A 21,341-nucleotide genomic window follows, 5' to 3' on the forward strand; every position below is an offset into this window, starting at 1 on the left:
TTGGAAAAATACCTAAGAATCTTTATTTCTAAACCAACAAGCTACCGTGTCAGTTTGGTTACATATCTGAAGAAAACGAATCTTAGCTGCCAGTTCAATAGCACTTCTTAAGAACAGTCTACAGTGCCTTTAAAGGTGACAGAAAAAGGTAATTAAGAGACCTGGAGAGTAGAAACGCACTGACTACTAAGTTTGTGCTTCCTTAAGGAGCTTTTAAAAACTGCTTTTGTCAGAAGTACTTAAATGTAGTGCCTTGTATAAACTCGGTTTTAAACTATGTTTTAATCCTCTTTCAAAGTGATCCAGAAAGTTGGAAGCATGGTGTGATCAAAATCTTATCTTTCTAAGATTAGCAAAGGAAGAGAAGGGTCCAAGTATCTTTTAAAATTCCCCTGCCCTAAATTACATAATCCTCCAAATTAATGCGATCCCTTGCTGCTGCTGCTAAGTCGCTTCAGTCGTGTCCGACTCGGTGCGACCCCAGAGACGGCAGCCCACCAGGCTCCCCCGTCCCTGGGATTCTCCAGGCAAGAACACTGGAGTGGGTTGCCATTTCCCTCTCCAATGCATTAAAGTGAAAAGTGAAAGTGAAGTCGCTCAGTCGTGTCCGACTCCTAGCGACCCCATGGACTGCAGCCTACCAGGCTCCTCCGCCCATGGGATTTGCCAGGCAAGAGTACTGGAGTGGGGTGCCATTGCTTGCAGTCTTTCAAACCCTGATTTGTGCAGAACCGAGTAAGCTTGTTCCTGGAAAGGAGAGAGAAAAGAAGGAATCACAATGACTCACTACCAGGAGCTCCTCTGGACTTTGCCCCGAGCCTGACACTGGATGGTGGATAAAGAAGTTGCTCCAGTCTGCAAGTGAAGCAACCAGACTTTTTTCATGGAGAGGAAACTTGAAGCCCCAGAAGCGACGCTGCAGTAAGGCAAAAGCCAAAAAGCCCCGCCCCGCGCTTGTTAAGGTTAATAAAAAGGAAGGATGTAGTCCCGGACAACCCACCCCACCGCCCCGATTCCCTCCCTACCCCCACTTAAAAGGAGGAGGGGGCTCTCAGTGCGGGAACCGGAGAGCAATTGCAGGCGGCAGCTGGGCGGGGCTCCACAAGGGGCCCTGGCAGGAGCCAGCTCCCAGGCAGCTGCTTTCAAAATCTGAAGGAGGGAAGGAAGAAGAGAGAGCGGGAAGGAGCTGGTGACCCCGCCCCAGCCCACGCCCAGGCCCAAGACGGCGGGAGGACTTTTCCGGCTGGGGTACCCAGCAGCAGGCAGGACGGGGAAGCGGACGCTCGCAAGCCCAGCCAACACTCAGCAAGAATGGAAATCCCTCCGACCCACTACCCGGCCGCCAGGGCGGCCTCGGTGGTAGAGAGCTGCATCAACTACCAGCAGGGGACTCCCCACAAGGTGTTTCTGGTGCAGACAGTCAAACAAGCCAGCCTGGAGGTGAGTCAGGCAGAGGGCGGTGGGGCACAGGCGAGCGTTCCCTCCATTCCCTCCGCTCCTTGCTTGTCTGCTCCCAACTCCCCCAGACACCATGCCTGTTTCGGGTCTCACTGCTGCCGTCTCTCTAAAGCAGCTGGTGTTTCTGGCATTTCTCTAGTCTCTGGGGGCAGCCCCGGGGCTGTTTATTGTTTTCACAGGGAAACACACACTGATAGTTTTTATGGGCACTATTATAAGGAAATGGATAAATGTTCTCAGTTTGGGGCGACTTCTCCCCTTTCCCCAAGTGAAACCTACAAGAACCATTTTCAAAAGTTTCTTAAAACTGGTACCATGTTTCTCATCTACTGCTCCAATCTGGACCAACAAAAGCTCTGGTCTTGATTCTTCATTGCCTAAATTTTAAGACCAATTGTTCATTTGGCCAAAACGAAGGGTAAACAAACAAAAAAAAACCAACAGAAACTGACAAAACGGAGTCAGAGTGAAGGAATTGTGGGCTGAAGCTTCACTTCAACCACCCAAACACTACTGCCATTGACTGCTGTAAGTGATGGGCTCTCTCTGGCTAAGGGGTTAAACCTTAGCAAGCACTAAGCTTGTTTCCATTTTACTGAAATCTAATGGATCTGACAGAAGTTTAACTGCTAACAGTCTGTAAGAGCTAACAAGGAGTACATATTTCAAAACCACACCAGGTAACATAATTAGGTATAAACTTTGAATTGTATCTTGATTCAAAAGTGAAGTACCTAAATGTTTGTCTTACTGTTATAAAGTTCATTAAAGTCTCATTCTGCAGGTCCACTAATACACAAGGAAAAGCAGTACTTAACATCTCTAATCACTCTGCAGTAATCTGCCTCAAAATGGAATTCTGTTTGGAGGCTTTATGAAAAATCTTTTCAGGGGGTATCCTATTTGTCATCTTTAGAATTAAAAATGTTAAAATTTCTTATGTGGAACTCAGGGTCACGGATCCAGATGTCAGCATTCTATGATGATTGAAAGTGAATTATAACCGATTATATATGCTTTTATCCCATTCTTGTTCTCATCCAAAATAACCCTGCTCAGACGTCACACACGGTGACATGCCTTGCTCAAGGCTTTAGTTATTTACCTCCAAAAGTCAGCTTACCCCAGCCCCATCAAAAGAGAATGAATTCCTCTAACAATATAAAGACTTTTTGTTGTTGTTGTTATATATTTCTTGTTATAAAAACATATTTTCTTAATTTTAGGATATTCCAGGAAGAGGACATAAATACCGCCTTAAATTTTCTGTGGAAGAAATTATCCAAAAAGTAAGTGAAATATCCTTTATTATGAAATAAAATTTGATTCCTAACATTCCAGGTCACCTCTGCTGATCAAATGATAGGATTGATTTGTTTTGTTTTGTTTTTTTGAGAAAAAGTTGTGAAATTCCTGCCTCAAAAAAAAAAAAAAAAAAAAGATCACCATACAAGGGTTTTACTTCTTTTGTGTATTCTGAGATACACTTAGTATTTCTATTGAGCTATTTAGAAGAGGCTCTAGATACTTCAATACGAATAAATTTCCTTTGAAAATGTTATATATGCATAGGTCAGTGTGAATTTATGCCTAATATGAAGAAGTGAAATAATTAACTCTCTAATCATCATTTAGGTATTTTGTATTTGTTTCATTCTGTTTCTTTTATTTAAAGAAAGCAAGTGCTTTTGGTTATTTATGAGCAACAGAAAGGCCAACTGATACCACTGTGTTCAGATTAGAATCCTTCAGTAAAGGGGCAGGGACAATTTTAAAAATTATACACCTATCAAATTATTAACAAGACAAACTTAAAAGGAAGGAACTGCCACTTGTACCATAACCATCTTGAAATTTTAAAAAGCTTGCCAATTTGTTAAGCATAACTAAGAGATACAGGCTAACAGAGAGAGATCCACTAAAAGGCATCTGAGCTGCTAGACGAATATTCATCTTTATAAAGCAGAACCAATGCTACAATTTTCTCATTGTACATCTGGATACAGATTGAAGAATCTGAGTTTGAGAAAATTTTTGTTATTTCAGGAGGAGAGAAGAATAGAATGACTTAATAAAGTCAGACTAAAATCTGCCTTAGAGATGGACTTCCCATTACTACTGAAATACATTCAAAGTTTTCAACGAATTTACAAGATTATGAGACTTTATAAGTTATAAACTAAGTTACCTATTTTAGCTACCTCTAAGAAAATTGACTTCCCTAGTGGCTCAGATGGTAAAGCGTCTGCCTACAATGCAGGAGACCTGGGTTCGATCCCTGGGTTGGGAAGATCCCCTGGAGAAGGAAATGGCAACCCACTCTAGTACTCTTGCTTGGAAAATCCCATAGACGGAGGAGCCTGGTAGGCTACAGTCCACAGGGTCGCAAAGAGTTGGACACAACTGAGCGAGTTCACTTCAAGAAAATTACTGGGCAACCATAAATTAGATACCTCTGAAATAGGCACATTCAAGTCCAGTCTGAAGTAATACCATAAGGGGGACAATGCTTTAAAGGTTCTATCTCAAAGAATAATAATTAATAATGGATGTCCATCTATATGTAAAGATCTTTTGCAAAATATTTCAAATAGGAAGTTACAGTGAACTGCACAGCTGAAGTACTGTACCCTCCAACGGGACAAGATACTGCACCAGAAGTCAACTTCACATTTGAAGGAGAAATTGGAAAAAACCCAGATGAAGAAGATAATACATTTTATGAAAGACTCAAGTCCTTGAAGGAACCACTAGAAGCACAAAATATTCCAGGTATATAAATATATAGCAGAGGAAAATATTTTTTCAATTTTAAAAACAGTATCAATTTACCTGTGCTCAAAATTGTTAAGATGTTTGCATTATGCTGGAAATAAACTGACTTCCACAAAAATATTCATTACTAATCTAATCTAACAACAAAAAAAGGCCTTAGGACTTTATAGACATAGCTTAATTACTTTCTGCACATATTTGAAGAAATGTAAGAAATGACTTAGAATTTACATTTTAAAAGGTTAATACCCTCTATGTAAAATAATTCCATTTATCATATAAATATTTCCTTCACCAGACAGTTTTGGAAATGTACCTCCAGAAATGAAGCCAGTTCGACATTTAGCCTGGGTTGCCAGTGGTTATATAATATGGCAAAATTCTACTGAAAATACATGGTATAAAATGGCAAAAATTCAAACTGTCAAGCAAGTGGTAAGTAATTTCTATAAAATACACTCTAAATAGGTTCACTTTTTATAAAAGATGTCCTAATTCATGATGGGATAAATAGTGCCCCTTCAGTCATTTTGTATTTAAAGTAGTGAACTCAGTATTTGAAGGAGAGGTCAGTTATCAAGGCTGGAGAACGTGAAGCTGAAGTTTCAGGAGTGAAGTCTTCAGTTATAATTTGGCAATGGTTTTTGTGTACAGCTTAATACAGATCATTTCCGTAGGCAGCCTAAGTTTTGTGTTCTGATCACTATCATCATAAGATACTGAAACTACTCTGCTTTTTTCCTCTCCTCAAATGTTAGTGCCAGAGCTAGATACAGGGTTGACATTTTCCCCACCTGGATCCGCCAAAATAAAATATTAGCATCTCAGTCTCTGTGAAGCTTGCTGCACACAACTGTCTTTGATAACCATTCAGTCATAACTGCCTGCCTCCTATCTTGTTTGTTGCTAGCATGTACTTTAAGTCTGATAGAACTACTCCAAACTGCCTCTTTCTAGACCTTAAAGAGATTAAAACAAATTGAGTTTAGCTTTATTAAGAGGTTTAAAAGAAAAAAAAAATGTCAACTAGTAGTATTTAATGGAATGCAAGAAAAAGATTCTGTAAGAGAAAAGCAGTTTCCATTGGCTTATCTCAGTTTGTTGATAACAAACTGCAAGAAAGCTGGAGCACCTTTACTCCACAAACTTTTGCAACTACTTATCAGAAACTTTTGGGCTAGATCACACATAAGTAACCTTCCTGATCTTTCAGTTCAGTTCAGTTCAGTCGCTCAATCGTGTCCAATTCTTTGCGTCCCCATGAATCGGCAGCACGCCAGGCCTCCTGTCCATCACCAACTCCTGGAGTTTACTCAAACGCACGTCCATTGAGTCAGTGATGCCATCCAGCCATCTCATCCTCTGCCATCCCCTTCTCCTCCTGCCCCCAATCCCTCCCAGCATCAGGGTCTTTTCCAATGAGTCAACTCTTCGCATGAGGTGGCCGAAGTACTGGAGTTTCAGCTTTAGCACCATTCCTTCCAATGAACAACCAGGACTGATCTCCTTGAGGATGGACTGGTTGGATCTCCTTGCAGTCCAAGGGACTCTAAAGAGTCTTCTCCAACACCACAGTTCAAGAGCATCAATTCTTTGGCGTTCAGCCTTCTTCACAGTCCAACTCTCACATCCATACACGACCACTGGAAAAACCATAGCCTTGACTAGTCGGACCTTTGTAGGCGAAGTAATGTCTTTGGTTTTTAATATGCTATCTAGGTTGGTCATAACTTTCCTTCCAAGGAGTAAGGTTCTTTTAATTTCATGGCTGCAATCACCATCTGCAGTGATTCTGGAGCCCAAGAAAATAAAGTCTGACACTGCTTCCACTGTTTCCCCATCTATTTCCCATGAAGTGATGGGACCAGATGCCATGATCTTCGTTTTCTGAATGTTGAGCTTTAAGCCAACTTTTTCACTCTCCTCTTTCACTTTCATCAAGAGGCTCTTTAGTTCCTCTTCACTTTCTGCCATAACGGTGGTGTCATCTGCATATCTGAGGTTATTGATATTTCTCCCGGCAATCTTGATTCCAGCTTGTGTTTCTTCCAGCCCAGCATTTCTCATGATGTACTTTGCATATAAGTTAAATAAGCAGGGTGACAGTATACAGCCTTGACGTACTCCTTTTCCGGTTTGGAACCAGTCACTTCTTCCATGTCCAGTTCTAACTGTTGCTTCCTGACCTGCATATAGGTTTCTCAAGAGGCAAGTCAGGTGGTCTCGTATTCCCATCTCTTTCAGAATTTTCCAGTTTATTTTGATCCACACAGTCAAAGGCTTTGGCATAGTCAATAAAGCAGAAATAGATGTTTTTCTGGAACTCCTTTGCTTTTTCCATGATCCAGCGGATGTTGGCAATTTGATCTCTACTTCCTCTGCCTTTTCTAAAACCAGCTTGAACATCTGGAAGTTCACGGTTCACATACTGCTGAAGCCTGGCTTGGAGAATTTTGAGCATTACTTTACTAGCGTGTGAGATGAGTGCAATTGTGTGGTAGTTTGAGCATTCTTTGGCATTGCCTTTCTTTGGGATTGGAATGAAAACTGACCTTTTCCCATCCTGTAGCCACTGCTGAGTTTTCCAAATTTGCTGGCATATTGAGTGGAGCTCTTTCACAGCATCATCTTTTAGGAGTTGAAATAGCTCAACTGGAATTCCATCACCTCCACTAGCTTTGTTTGTAGTAATGCTTCCTAAGGCCCACTTGACTTCACCATCCAGGATGTCTGGCTCTAGATGAGTGATCACACCATCGTGATTATCTTGGTTGTGAAGGTCTTTTTTGTGCAGTTCTTCTGTGTATTCTTGCCACCTCTTCTTAATATCTTTTGCTTCTGTTAGGTCCACACCATTTCTGTCCTTTATCGAGCCTATCTTACCTTATCCTTAAAGGACCTTCTTTGTTGATATAGTCAATAGGGATTGTTTCAAGAGACTATATAGTGAGAATACTTTTATTCAGTCCTAGGGCAATCTTTATAATTACTGTTAACCAAAGGAGCCACAGGATTTTTCAATGCCTCATTATAAGCGTTTAAGAGCCTTATTTAAGTACAGCAAATTTCTGATGATCAAGGTTTGAAACTATGTAGATAATGATATTTCTGTGTAGTTGATGGTATACTTTAGATGCCCATAGCAGTAGACAGCATAGATCAAAGCTTTAGTTACAAAATCAAATATTACATTTTATTATTTTCAGTTTTTAAGAGAGAATTTCTATTATAAAATTGGTTTTCTTTAGTGTAAACACTCATTTCAGCTGTTTATCCCTTAAACAGCAATGCAAATATTAAGGAATCTTAAATGACAAATTATAGACTGAAATGTTCTAAAATGTTCAAATTATAGACTATAATGTTATGAGTTCCACGACTCAGAAGCTAAAAACAGAAAGGGTAAATGATTTATACAGTAAGGAATGAAAAAAAAAAAAAACGATTTTAAAACATAGTTTGAAAGAAATCTTATTTGTAAGAGAATAGTTTTTCTGCCAGGTCAAATAAATTATGACATTCAATTTGTAATTTTTTTTGGCTGTGCTGTGTGGCACGCAGAGTCTTAGTTCCCTGACCAGGGATTGAACCCATGCCCCTGCAGTGGATGTCCTAAATACTGTACTGCCAGGGAATTCCACAACATTCAATTTTTAATTTTACTTAATTATTATCATCATCTACTAATGAAAACTGATTTTTAAAATTAAAATATACTTTTTACCAATGATACTAAGTTTAAAATGCCAGGTTTTTATTTTTTATTATAGCAAAGAAATGATGACTTCATCGAGTTAGACTACACTATTCTTCTTCATGACATTGCATCTCAGGTATAGTATCATTTACCATTATTTAATGTCACTTTGGAAATTGAGACTCACTTTGGAGCCTCAGTGTATGCCTTGTTAATTCTGACTCTAAATCAGAATTCATGTAAATTCAAATAGGCACCAGACTGAAGTATATTACCACTTGTAGCAATTTAACTTGTCTTATGCTATCTTTATGAGGACTGTTTTGTCTCCAACAGAACATAAGTCCAACTGTTTTCCTAAATGTTTTTATTAACTTTATCACAGCATTAGTTTCTTTTACTTGCAGGAGATTATTCCTTGGCAAATGCAAGTTCTCTGGCATCCACAATATGGTACTAAAGTAAAACATAATAGCCGTCTGCCAAAGGAAGCACAATTGGAATAAACGAAGACCATAACACTGGATTAAGTGTAAACATGCTTGTTAACGATGACCTGTATACCAGTCTTCACTGATATCTAGCTTAAGGGGTTAGACAAATCCCAGAAGTGTCATTATCTATAAATGGCCTGATTACAGTACAGAACTATATCGCTTCCATAATAAAGAGCATCACAGTGTAAAAGTGTCTTATCAACAGTAACAGTGCCGTGATACCCCTAATAAAACCTTTTAATTCCAGTCTTATAGCTTGTTTCACCGTGTTGGATACTTACGGAACAGGGGCCGTAATGGTCTCTCTGAAAGCAACTTTTGGCTTTCCTGTGATACAAGGACAGCCATATTCTCTTTCCATTCGCTAAAAAGAACAAGAGAGATCTTTTTTGATATATTTAAATTAAAAAATAATAAACTAAAAGAAGAAAGATCCTAAGAGTCTTAATTACCTTAGAAGGATTCATTTAAAAGTGAAAATGTTAGACACTCAGTCATGTCCGACTCTTTGTGACCCCACAGACTGTAGCCCATCAGGCTCCTCTGTCCATGGGATTCTCCAGGCAAGAATACTGGAGTGGGCTGCCATTCCCTTCTTCAGGGAATTTTCCCAACCCAGGGATCAAACCCGGGGGTTTCCTGCATTGCAGGCAGATGCTTTACCATCTGAGACACCAGAGAAGGTTATGATGAGCAAATAATAAATCTAAAATCACTTAAGTACCTTATGAGGATAAATACATTACAAACTTTTATAGATTTTATATGAACAAATTCTAATTTAGACTGATTAACTTACACTTACCTCTGGTTAATCTACTAAAACTTTACCTCTGCTCCATTTTATTACATATTCATTGGAATGGTATATGGATCTATTGTCAGAATTTTCTACTATCTCAACTTCAGAGATACAATCACAACCAGAATTTTTAATAAGTCAGATATATTAAATAAGTCATATATATTTTGATCTCATTCATATACACATAAGACCTTTCCTAGGAAAGTAGGGTCTCCCATCTACCCATTTGTTTATCTACATTATATTGATCTTCAAGTACTGACTTGAGAAGAAAACAGGTAAGAAATGGCCTGGAGAGTGAGTACTGGTGGGCTGACTTTCTCAGCAGGTTTCTCCCTGAGGTTGTCCCCCTAAGGCTGAGACCTTAGGGATATACTTGACCCAAAGAACCATGACCTAGGTATGGATGGATGGTCTGACTGCAATCTTTCACAAATAAAAAGCTTTAGAGATCAAAAGTAATTAATTAGTAACAGATAGTAGAAGATGCAGTGTACCACATCTGGATAAAAAACCAGAGTGAAGATTGAAGAACCACTATTAGTTTACGACCATTAGACTGAGAATTCTTGACTTTCACACTCTTGAAAAACACAGACATAAATGAAGTGACTTTAACTTCTTTGTTATTCACTACCTGAGCATAAATTTCCAGGTGTAATTCTCCCATTCCAGATACAATTGTCTCTTTGCTCTCAGTGTCAAAGTGGACTTTAAATGTGGGATCTTCTCTTGTAAACCTGCCAATACCTTTTGAAAATTTTTCCAGATCATTCTTAAAAAAAAAAAACACACACATTATATATTGTACTAAGCATGATAAGCAATGAAACTGTTAGAATCTGATTGAATGAAATCAAATACATGGGCAGTTAAATAAAAATGATCTACCATTTAAGTTCTTCATGCTATTTTAATATATGAACTTGGAAACCACACAAGAGAGCAAGGAACAGCTAACTTACACAATTTTCTTTTCACACCAAGATTCAAGAGTCTAAGACTTAACTATGCCCTTTCCTACTGACAAAATCTCTCCATTTGTGGAAAACTCCCCATAAAACAGAAAGTAGAATCTGTGTTAGAGTTTAGAAATCCTAAACCAAAGGATTGTTTGAGGCTGTAATCTACTGTAACTGTGTTAGAGTTTAGAAATCCTAAATCAAAGAAATCAGCACGGTCACCAAGACTCTAGGTTCAAGAGGACAGTTAAGACCAGCAAATGCACACTGAGACATCTCCATTTCCAAATAATCTACCTGGATGTAGTGGGATGTACCTCTATCCTCCTTAGATGTTAATTCCTTATGTGGTAAGCAGAATGGTGTTCTTCTTTAAAGGCATGCCCCATTCCCCCCACATCTGTGACTGTTACCTGATAAAAGGGACTCTGTGGATGTGATTAAAGGTACAGACTCTTCAGATGGGGAGATTATCATGAATAATCTGGACAGGTCCAATGTAATTGCATGAGACTTTAAAAATGGAAGAGGAATGAAGAAGGGCAGTTGAGAGACAAGCGGGAAATAACAGGAGATATCTGAAGCATGAGAGGGGCTCATTTCACTGTTGCTGACACTGAAGACAGGACAAAGGGGGCTACGAGCAGCCTCTAGAAGCTAGGAATGGCCCTCAGATGACAGCACGGAAATCTCAGGTCCCACAGCAAGCAGCTGAATTCTGCCAACAATCTAAGCAAGCAAGGAACCAAACTGTCCCCCAGAGCCTCCAAGAAAGGAACACAATCTTGCCATACTTGATTTTATCCCATTAAGAACTGTGAATTGTGACCTATACAACTGTAAAATAATACATTTGTACTGTTTTTAAGCCACTAAGTTTTTGCTAATTTCTTATGGCAGCAATAGAAAATTAACAAGCCCTGAATCACCAGTGTTAACAGCCACATACATAGCTAAAGAGGTGTTAATGTGTTTTGTTTCTGTTATCTGGAATTCTAACCATAAGGCTGCAAGGTAGAATTATCCCCATTTTACAGGTGAGGAAGCTAGGTACAGAGAAGTCAAGTGACTTGCTCAAGGCCACCCAGCTAACTAGGAGTGAATCTTAAGTTAGCCTACCTCCAAAGTCTTTTCCCTTTTCTCCACTACTGGGATTCAGGGTTTTATGCAGGGTTTCATTATTTGATTTGTATTAACTCCAGCAAGCAGACAACCCTGAGACACCAAAAAGCTTTTTGAATATTGATCCATTTGATTTCCATCCATTATTGTGAACTATCAACAGTAAAATGTCTACATAAAGTCTGAATTTAGGAATAAAGAATAATATTTTTAACTTCTAGTCCTTTGTCTTCCAAAGGGAAAAGCAACCAATTTGGCAAAGAACTTTGAACAAACTGGCCTATCACTGTGGTAAGATGTAAGGTTCGACTTGCTTCCAATTTCTGAGATGGAGTGACTGAATGTTTCTTGCCACCTCGACATTCTCTTTTCTGTAATTTGAGAAGGAAAATCTCAAATGAAGATGAAGCAGTAGCCGTTAATATATCCATAAGACAATAAATCAGAACATGTTCTATAATGATAGTACCTAGATGACAAGAGATCATAAAATGTTCACTCAATGCATAAATGAATTAATTTCAATATAGCACATTAACATGAAGGTTATGAATATAACTAACTTAAGAACTAAACAATTAGGGTTCAGGATCAGGACTAATTTCAGTGACAAGTTATGCAAACACAGAACCTATTCAAGCAATTTTGGCTGAAAAGCTAAATGACATGAAATACAATCATAAAACTGTTATATCTGAAAGTGAGTCAAAACAGTCTTATTTGCAGGCCTTCCATGTCATAATCAGACATTTACTGCATAACTACCATAGATGTGGAGATGTACTATAATCCATGGGGCAATTACTTGATGCAGTTTTCTGTTGTTCTTTACAGTGAGGTTTTTCTGCAATTTAGGACAAATGCCCCAGTTTCCTCTTTTCTATCTCTTATGATCTGCATCTAGGAAGTTACTTACATTCACCATTCTGGAGCCAATGATATACCTTTACTACAGTAAGAGTTATAAAGCACAGTCTCATGAATACATTAAAACCATCAACTTCTTCAAATATGCTGAGGAGTACTTACTAATAATAGACTGGTAAATTTTAAAAGATGATTTGAATACCAGAAAAGGACACAGAATCCATAAGAGTGCTTATGGTCATCACAAGACACCATATGCATTGTGGAGACAGGTGAAAATGAGCTCAAGGTTTTACTGTGATTTACTACATGCTAAATCAAACTCCTACCTTGTTAGATGGCTTCATTGCTATTGAAATGACAGGATCGGGAACATGAATTGACTCCTAAAATATTTTTAAAAGAACAGACAAGAATTCAAATACAGTACTGTAAATGTCAGAGATGGATTAATTTTAATGTTCTTTACAGCAGAAAAAAACTATAGTCAACATCTTTAAGGTAGACAAAATGTATCTTGCTCTACTTTTCATTAGATGAATATATTAATATATAAATAAAGGTTATACTGCAATCATTGATAAGAGAAGCAGAGAAAGGGACTAGATTCTTCATACATACAATATCCCATTTAACTAGTCACAACTCTGAGAGGCAGATGGATTTTATTATCCCCATTTTACAAATAAAATAATTAAAGGGTTGGCAAGAAAAATGAATAACTTGGTCAAGGGCCAGCCGTAGCACAGGGCAGAAGTAAGGCTCTGACCAAGGTCTATTTGCTTCAAAGCTCGAGCAGTTCCCACAACCTCCAGTCCCTTCGTACTGCTAATGCCAAGTTTAGAGAGTCTCATCAATAATACTTATTAAAAAGTCCACTTATTGAAACTGATTTTTGTAGTGTACTAACTCCACATGTAAAAACACAGACATCGGAGAATATTAAACAAAAAAGCTAAATTATAAAATGTAGAATTCATCATATGATATAGGAGCTATTACAGAGATCATCTGTTAGGGCTGGACGAGTTCTTATATGTAAACAACCTACTGTAAGCTCCTATCCCCTTTATACTCATATTCTTCCTTTATTGAATTCAGGAGAGGAAGCACCCTCATGAACACATGGTCATACTGTCAAAGAGCCGCCCTCCTGTGGGGGCAAAAAGGGGGCGGGAGTGAAGAGGACTGAAAGGCAGGAAGTGCCCTGAGCATACTCTCCTAGTTGCATCCTGCCTGCAGAGCACAGTTCTGGTCTGTCATGCAATTCCCCTGAGTCCAGCCTAAATGTTACAGTCTGCTCTTATGGTTCTCTAGGAGACTGAGGGAGGCATCCTCTCTCCAGCTGTGAGTTACTAAGGAAGGAGCACTTGGCTGGGACCAGCCTGATGATGGTGACGGCAACCAGGGATGCACCCACAGTGGGGAGGAATCACAGCCACACAGTCCAGGTTACCTAGTGGAGATTTACCCTCCATGCTAAACCTTGGAGGATGGTGGAATGATTTTACTAAGAAAAATCAGGTAAGTTAGCTAACACAGGGCACTTGTTCAGTTGACATTAAAAGAGCCACAGCCAATCTATACTTGCTGCCTGTGGCACTCAATGAAAACTTATGTGCTTTTCTGAAGTACCAAAATATACACTTTTGAAATGCAAGTGATAAACAGCTTTGAAGTTAAATGACTTACCATAGAAAGGCCGCTATTATCTTTGTTTGTGAATGTGTCTCCACTGGCACAGTCAATGCCAAACAATGCACAGATGTCTCCAGCAAACACTTCCTCAACATCCTAAAGAAAGAAATAATACAGAATGATACTTGCAAGTAACTCAAATCTGTACATAATCACTAAAAAGTAATTGCACAATAAACACACTGTGCACAAACAAACATGCCAGAATCTCACCATGAATTCCACACAGAATTAGATAGAATCAATGCAATACCAACAATCAACCATGGTGAGATACACCTTCAACAGGGCTCTTATTTAAACCACATCTCAACTGGCAAGATTCTACTGTAAATGGAAACTCAGAACACAGCATCTTTACTTGGAGGATCTGCAGTACCAACAGAACACAGAGCCTCATGGTTCTAAAGTTATTCCTATAGAATTAAAAAGTATGTAGTACTATAGGTGCTGCCATTGTCTAACAAGGAAATGTGTATGACAAAGGCATACACGGAAAACTTGCAAAGGAAGTTTTGAAAACAAAGGCAGGAGATGTAAGCAGTTAAGAAAACAGGAAATCTAAGAATAAAGCACTGGGGCCTCTAAACTTCCTAGTCTTTGTCCTTTTAAATTAACAGTTCATTCATAACAGCTGTGGCTGTGAATGAGCAAGTGTGTGTGTCTTGCTTTAATGGTTACACAGCTATAGGGATCCTTCTGGCCCATGAAACAGCTGTGACAATCACTAAACCCTCTAGCCTGCCCCCTGCTGCCTATTTCAAAAACAACGATGTCTAATTTTGAAAGACTGTCTATTCATTTTCCAGGAGATACAACAGTTATGGACACCAAAAATGTCCACCATAAGATTTTGCTTAGACTAATAAATTTCTCTAGGAATAACAGAGCTGAACTGGGAAAGGGTGCAAGGAGAAGACAATCTCCTGTACTTGGTATTCCTGCCAACACTTAACCCTGTGGACCACAGAAGGCTAGGACAGGTTCAGAGCCAATTCAAAAAGTCAAATCATAAGCCAAAGTTTATCTCCCAGAATAGGCCTTCAGAGGTTTTAAATCTTTAAATCAACTCTAGCACCAATAAAGCCCTTCTAGGGGGTTGATTCTATTTCCATATTTTAGGAAGTAAATCCACTGAGCAATATGGGAAGTTAATGTAAATTTATTATTCTCATTTACTTTTGAGAACCACAGTTCCACTGAACTAAAAACCTATTATACTCTTTCCAAGGTTAGCTCTTGAGGAAAGTGCTGTCCCTTCTCCCTAACCCTGGCCACTGAGGCAAGACAGCTAACTCACAAATGGTGGTATAAAATGTGTTCTTGCTGCTAAGTTGCTTCAGTCGTGTCCGACTCTGTGCAACCCCATATATGGCAGCCCACCAGGCTCTGCCATCCCTGGGGTTCTCCAGGCAAGAGCACTGGAGTGGGTTGCCATTTAATATGTGCTCATTTAGCCTACACCAAAGCGCTACATGAGAAATGTAGCCCACCTAACTAAAAAGGAAGAAGCTAGGGAAACACATTCAACTAGAGGTGATTTTCTTGTGGAGCTCAGGATACCAAAAAAGCAGACCTATTTCAACTGCATGAGAGAAATTTCTGATCGTACAACAAAGCGCGGGTACTCGCCTCCATCATGTCGGCATGCATGCGGACCAGTCGCTGCACACGCACTTTCTTTCTCGTCCTTGTATTATAGATGTTATCACCTTTCTTCAACTCTCCTTGATAATTGCGAACGTAAGTTAACTGGCCAAATCGACCCGCCTAGAAGTCAAGATTAGGTAAGGACAGAAAGAGTAAAAAAGAAACATAGGAATCAAAAATAAGAGGAAAATTTCATAATCACCTTCAAATACTTGCTCTCAGTTTTAGTAGTACAACTTACATATATATGTTTCAGCTTATTGTCATAAACTACTTTGATGCTAGTTTTGAATAAAGTTAAATGGTTCTTGTTCTTTCTGATATCAAAATCCAAGACACTACTTTTGTTTCCTCTGAAAAAAGTTATTAGAAAAAGTTTTAAAATTATATAATAAGGCAGTTATTTCATAAGTTCAGTTTAATACAGTAAGATATAAAAATAAGGTAATATTATATGAGAAAGACAACAAAAATATCATTAGAAATGAAAGACTATACATGTTAGAAAAACTGATAATCACCTGGAAAGCTATGCAAATATGAATTCTGTAAAGTAATTGAATATAAAATGAATAATCAGGATCATTTCCTCCTGAATATTAACACTCAATGTTAGGTAAATATTTAAAAGTTGCCAGTTCTTCCATATTAATATTTAGGTTTATACAATAGCAATAAAATTCCAAAGAGGACTCTTAAAATATATTATTAGTGATTTTTAATATTTAGAAGAAAAGCTAAAAACAGAAAATAACTCTGATATAAGAACATGTTAAATACTTCAAAATATTAAAATAGCTCTTATAGAATAAATATCTAAAATGTTTAATTCATTAGTCAACAGATAAAAAAGGAGACATGACAATCAATGAAAAAATTTGACACTGTTCAAAAACTGGTAACTGTACAAATGTTCTTCTATTTGGAGACAGAGGAAATACACTTAGATCCTAATACTGCATTCAGCAAAACAAAGTCCAATAGGATTAACAATGAAAAAAACAAAAAAACCCACAAGAAAGCAGAAGAGATAAAAGTAAGTATTTATAGAATATAATCAAAGAGGAAGATTGAGAAAATGACAAAAGACAAAGATTGATGTATTTGACTATGTAAATTTTAAACTAATTGGTTTTTAAAAATTTTATTAGAGAAAGATTCATACAAGTAAGTAAAACACTTTGACTCTAATTTTTAAAAGGGAAAAACAAAAAAATAAAGAGGGAATTACAAAAGAAGACACAGAATTGCATAATGATTATATGGAAAAATGTTTTCTATTATTAAGAATGAAGGCAAGATATGGGGAAAAAGATTGGGGGGAGGGATGGTTAAGGAAATGGACATATACACACTGCTACATTTAAAATGGATAACCAAGAAAGACCTACTGTTTAGCACAGGGAACTCTGCTCTATGTTATGTGGCAGCCTGGATGGGAGGGGAGTTTGGGGAAGAATGGATACATGAATGTGTATGGCTGAGTCTCTTCCCTGTCCACCTGAAACTAAAAATATGAAAGCAATCTGGCAATATATACCATTAAACATTCAAAATATTTTATATCTTTTACTCAAGAAACACATCCTGAGTATTCTAAGAAAAATATTCCTAGGACTTCCCTGGTGGCACAGCGGATGGGAGTTGGCCTGGCAATGCAGGGGACATGGGTTTCATCCCTAGTCCAGGAAGACTCCACACGCCATGGAGCAACTCAGCCCATGCGCTGCAACCACTGACGGTGTGCCTAGGGCCCGTGCTCCGCAGCGAGAGAAGCCGCTGCAATGAGAAGCCCAAGCGCTGCAACAGAGAGTAGCCCCTGCTCACCCTGACTAGAGACAGCTCGCACACAGCCCACAAAGACCCAACGCAGCCAAAGACGCCTAATAGACAAACACTGTCATTGCAATGTTATTTCTACTTTTAACTTAGAATTACTTTTCCTGGATTTAGAACAAAAATCATACTGTAAAAATTTAAAAATAAAAACTAGGAAAAAGCACACCCCCAGTATAATTCCATCCCAGAAATAACCACCCTCGAACACTTTCGACTTATCTACCTTTTTCCTCCTTAAAATATTATACACAGAAGCAACACCACAACAAAAAGCACACCCAGTCCCCAAATCTTGGTTCCTAATACCATTCACAATTAAAAGGAACCAGGACTCTTAGACAAACAGCTGATTCTCGGGCTAGGGCAGGGAATATACAACATAAGCCTGGAAGGTAAGGAAGTGCTCAAAGAAGCAAAATACTGGGGAATGTCTAAGGGACACAAAAGCCGCCTGAAAGAGCACCAACAGCGAAAGTGCTCGATCTGGCAGTAAAATAAATAACATAGTACTGGATTTTAACTCAAAGTATGAAACAAATATACATAAGTCCAGACTGATAAAAACAAATGACTGAATAAATAAATATGGGCGAGAAAGGACAACTCTCCCTTTCAGAAGAATCCCATGTAACTCACAGAGACACTGCCCCCTCATGGAGGAAGAAAGTAATTCCCCACCCCTTAAGTGTGGGCTGTGCATAGAAACCTTCTAGAGTCAGTATGAACAGGATGGGGGACAAAGTAACTTTACAGTGGAGGAATCTGTAACTAAATCTTTCCTAAGAGTCACTTTGTAATAGGAATAAAAGTCTAAAAGAAAAGAAAAATTCTATATACATCAGTTAAATACATTAGAAAGCAACTTACCTCCAGTTTAAAAGCCAGGCCAACAAATGGATGGGAACTGTCTCTTTTGGGGTTCATTAAGATTTTGGTTTTCTCTTGGGAGTCACTTAAAATAAAAGACATATACATTTTTGAGATGCAACATTTGATATTTCTTTTATATCAATTTGTTTCATCAGAATATTACCTGAGAAAAACCACACTTGCACTGAACATTTCTGAGCTTATTCTTAAGTGAAATTTCACTGAATGGGATCAACAAGAATAACTTCTGGCCAATAATGCACTATGACAGGACCAGAGTAGAAAAATAAACACAAAATGAGTCTCAGAAAAAAATAATGAAAGCTTAAAAAATTTTTGTTTCTTAAATAACATAAAAAAAAAAAATTGGTTCCAAATGAGAAAATTTTCTAATGATGTAAATCTTGATAATGAAACAAACCATATTTTAACTTACGAACAGAATATGATATGGGAAGGTATAATAAATATTTTTCTTTATGCCAAAATTGTTACACAACAAAAATAAAGATTGGTTTTTATAAATTATTGGAAAAAACCCACAAATGCAACATAATTTCTAAAACCATTCTTAAATTCCTTTCCAGTGCACAGATGTTTAACTCTCTGTGCATAGACTAGAAATCAATTTCCAAGACTTACTCCTGATTAAGAATAGCATAATTCTGGACTTCAGATGGATTCGGGAGGTATTCTAAAACAGCATCTAAAAGAGGCTGAACTCCTTTGTTTTTCAAGGCACTTCCCAAAAAGACAGGAGTAAATGACCTGTTTAGAGTAGCTCTTCGAATGGCAAGCTACAAAAGAAAAAAAAAAAAAATTAGTTCATCTGAAAGTTACATTTTGTGTTTCAGATCAATTATAAAGCAACCAATGAATGAAATAAATTGATACTCTTTGGAGTACTGGCTTTAGTGGAGACTGGAATGGGGTTCTCTACAACTTAAGGTCAAAATATGCCCCGCCCCAAAATAGAAAGAAAAAGGCTATTTAACTTTCAACACTGTAACTGCTTTCAACCCTTAGAATGTCACTAACTTTCAATTTGGAGAAAAAACTATACAGGACAGTGTAAATGGTATGTTAAAAACTGTAAAATAGAGGAAAAGGCAATATATATGCAAACAGAACAAAACAAAAATCTATGGAAAGAAACACCAGAAACTATTAACTGGCAACCTGGTTTAGGAATGGGGCCCAGAGTGGCTCAGACAGAAAAGAATCTGCCTGCAACGCGGGAGACCTGGGTTTGATCCCTGGTTGGGAAGATTCCCTGGAGGGCATGGCAATCCACTCCAGTATTCTTGCCTGGAGAATCCCCATGGACAGAGGAGCTTGGCAGGGTTCATGGGGTCATAAAGAGTTGGATACGACTGCGCAGCTAAGCACAGCACAGAGCGCCGGGCAGATGAGAGCCAGGTAAGGGACTTCTTAACTGTGTACCTTTATATAGTTTTTAAATGTTTAAACCATATGAAAGTATCATCTATTAAAAAAACAATTAACCAATTTGTTTTCTTTTTTTAAAGGATTAAACATACGGGAAGCCAAACCAGTGCAAGTTGCTCATAAATTAAGGGTCCTGATAGTAACAGGCTGCAAATAACGACCTCCTGGTCCTGTACCAACCTCTCGTGCAAGCACCATCCATGTGCCCCAGCCTTGCTCCTCAGGGGCTACTAGGTACAGGCCTCAGAGGGGGCAGTAGAGCTTTAGCTCTGGCGGCTGGAAGAGGCCAACCGCAGTCTGTGCTGCGGCCACAACCCACCACAGTTGTTGGTGCAGCAGGAATATGGAGCAGCATAGTTATTTCTCAGTCCTCAGGAAAAATAGAAACCTAGATATTCCACAAAGCTAAAAGCAACACATTTATAACCACAATGTCTAAACATCACAATGAAAACTAGGATAACAACTGAGCACAATAAAAGGAGTATAAAAAGCAGAAAATAAGAGTGTTAAGGAAGCAATTACTATTTGAAACTCTCTTAAAAACTTGCTTTTTCTAGGAACCAGAAATGGCTTGGTCACTAACCACTGAGGCTACCTTAGGCCACAAAGTCACATTTTTGACTTTCCAACCCTCCCTTATATGCAAAAGTAGGAACGAATGAATCTTACCACACCTTCTTTACTTCCACTGAACAGAGAAACATGAGTGTGGTTGATAAATAGAAAAAAGGAGAAATTAAAGCTAAACCTATACCAGCCTAACAAAAGCTATGTTCTTACCCCAAATTTCCCTTACTTTGTAAGAATCACATTCACACTTGAAAACTGTTGCCTTCCCACTGTCCCTAATATATCCAACGATAACACAGAAACTAAAGTACACTGCACCCTGGAAGAAAGCAGGAAATGCAGCAGGACTGAAAGCGCTCTCGCTGAAAGCCCCCTGCAAGGCTGGCCCCTGGCTGGCTTCTGGGAATCTGGGTATCAGGGGATTCCCAGCATTCCAGAGCTGGTAAGACTGGTTCACTGCCTATACTGCTGCAAAAACAGTGGGATGTATGCTAAATACCTGCTTTCCTTCTGAAAGTCTGGAAATTGGTATGTGCTAGGCAGGGTGTGTCTACGTGAGTATGTGCGTCGTTCAGTCACACCTGACTCTCTGACCCCATGGATCATAGCTGGCCAGGCTCCTCTGTCCATGGAATTCTCCAGACAAAAATACTGGAGTGGGTAGCCATTCCCTTCTCCAGGGGGATCTTCCCAACCCAGGGATTGATCCTAGCTCTCCTGCATTGCAGTTTAATAATTTACCATCTAACCTACCAGGGAAGCCTTATGTGACCAGCCTCCAGTGAAACCTTGGGCACTGAGTCTCTAATGACCTTCTCCGGTAGACATTTCACAGGTACAGTCACAACTTGCTGCTCGAGGACACAGGCATGCACGGCAAAACTCCACCTGAGAGTGCCTGGAAGCTTACACCTGGTTTCTTCTGGACGTTACCTCACACGCCTTTTCCCTTTGCTGATTCTGCTTTGTTCTCTTTCACTGTAATGTACCAGAGCCATGAGTGTGACTACGTGCTGAGTCCTGACTCCCAGTGAATCACAGAATCTGGAGTGGTCTTGGGGACTCCTGACACATTCCCT

The 21,341-nt window shown here is 38.8% G+C and overlaps 2 protein-coding genes across 5 annotated transcripts in view; one reads left to right on the top strand and one right to left on the bottom strand.

The window, feature by feature from the left end:
- Nucleotides 1–21,341, bottom strand: part of GFM1 (G elongation factor mitochondrial 1) — a 56,289-nt gene that overhangs the window by 13,299 nt on the left and 21,649 nt on the right. For 3 of the 4 annotated variants that reach the window (XM_068991556.1, XM_068991495.1, XM_068991435.1), the window contains 8 exons: nucleotides 18,883–19,037; nucleotides 18,844–18,846; nucleotides 18,238–18,322; nucleotides 15,514–15,651; nucleotides 13,876–13,977; nucleotides 12,513–12,569; nucleotides 9,870–10,007; nucleotides 8,709–8,791 (listed from right to left, as the gene is read on the bottom strand). In XM_068991556.1, coding sequence (XP_068847657.1) covers nucleotides 8,709–8,791; nucleotides 9,870–10,007; nucleotides 12,513–12,569; nucleotides 13,876–13,977; nucleotides 15,514–15,651; nucleotides 18,238–18,322; nucleotides 18,844–18,846; nucleotides 18,883–19,037 — 761 coding nt within the window. The remainder of the gene's footprint in view (nucleotides 1–8,708; nucleotides 8,792–9,869; nucleotides 10,008–12,512; nucleotides 12,570–13,875; nucleotides 13,978–15,513; nucleotides 15,652–18,237; nucleotides 18,323–18,843; nucleotides 18,847–18,882; nucleotides 19,038–21,341) is intronic. The other variant, XM_068991364.1, reaches the window with a different exon arrangement.
- Nucleotides 1,250–8,637, top strand: LXN (latexin). Its single transcript, XM_068979867.1, has 6 exons — nucleotides 1,250–1,440; nucleotides 2,685–2,747; nucleotides 4,053–4,230; nucleotides 4,532–4,668; nucleotides 8,004–8,066; nucleotides 8,338–8,637. The coding sequence occupies exons 1-6, from the start codon at nucleotides 1,312–1,314 to the stop codon at nucleotides 8,434–8,436; spliced, it is 669 nt and encodes a 222-aa protein (XP_068835968.1). The 5' UTR covers nucleotides 1,250–1,311; the 3' UTR covers nucleotides 8,437–8,637.

The sequence above is a fragment of the Capricornis sumatraensis genome, chromosome 1 (genome assembly GCF_032405125.1).
Source record: "Capricornis sumatraensis isolate serow.1 chromosome 1, serow.2, whole genome shotgun sequence".
Lineage (NCBI taxonomy): Eukaryota > Metazoa > Chordata > Mammalia > Artiodactyla > Bovidae > Capricornis > Capricornis sumatraensis.

Coding starts and splice junctions, on each gene's coding strand:
- LXN (XM_068979867.1), top strand. CDS start 1,312: ATGGAAATCCCTCCGACCCACTACCCGGCCGCCAGGGCGGCCTCGGTG. Junction 2,748..4,052: donor TGGAAGAAATTATCCAAAAA/GTAAGTGAAATA, acceptor TATTTCAAATAG/GAAGTTACAGTGAACTGCAC. Junction 4,669..8,003: donor TTCAAACTGTCAAGCAAGTG/GTAAGTAATTTC, acceptor TTTTTATTATAG/CAAAGAAATGATGACTTCAT.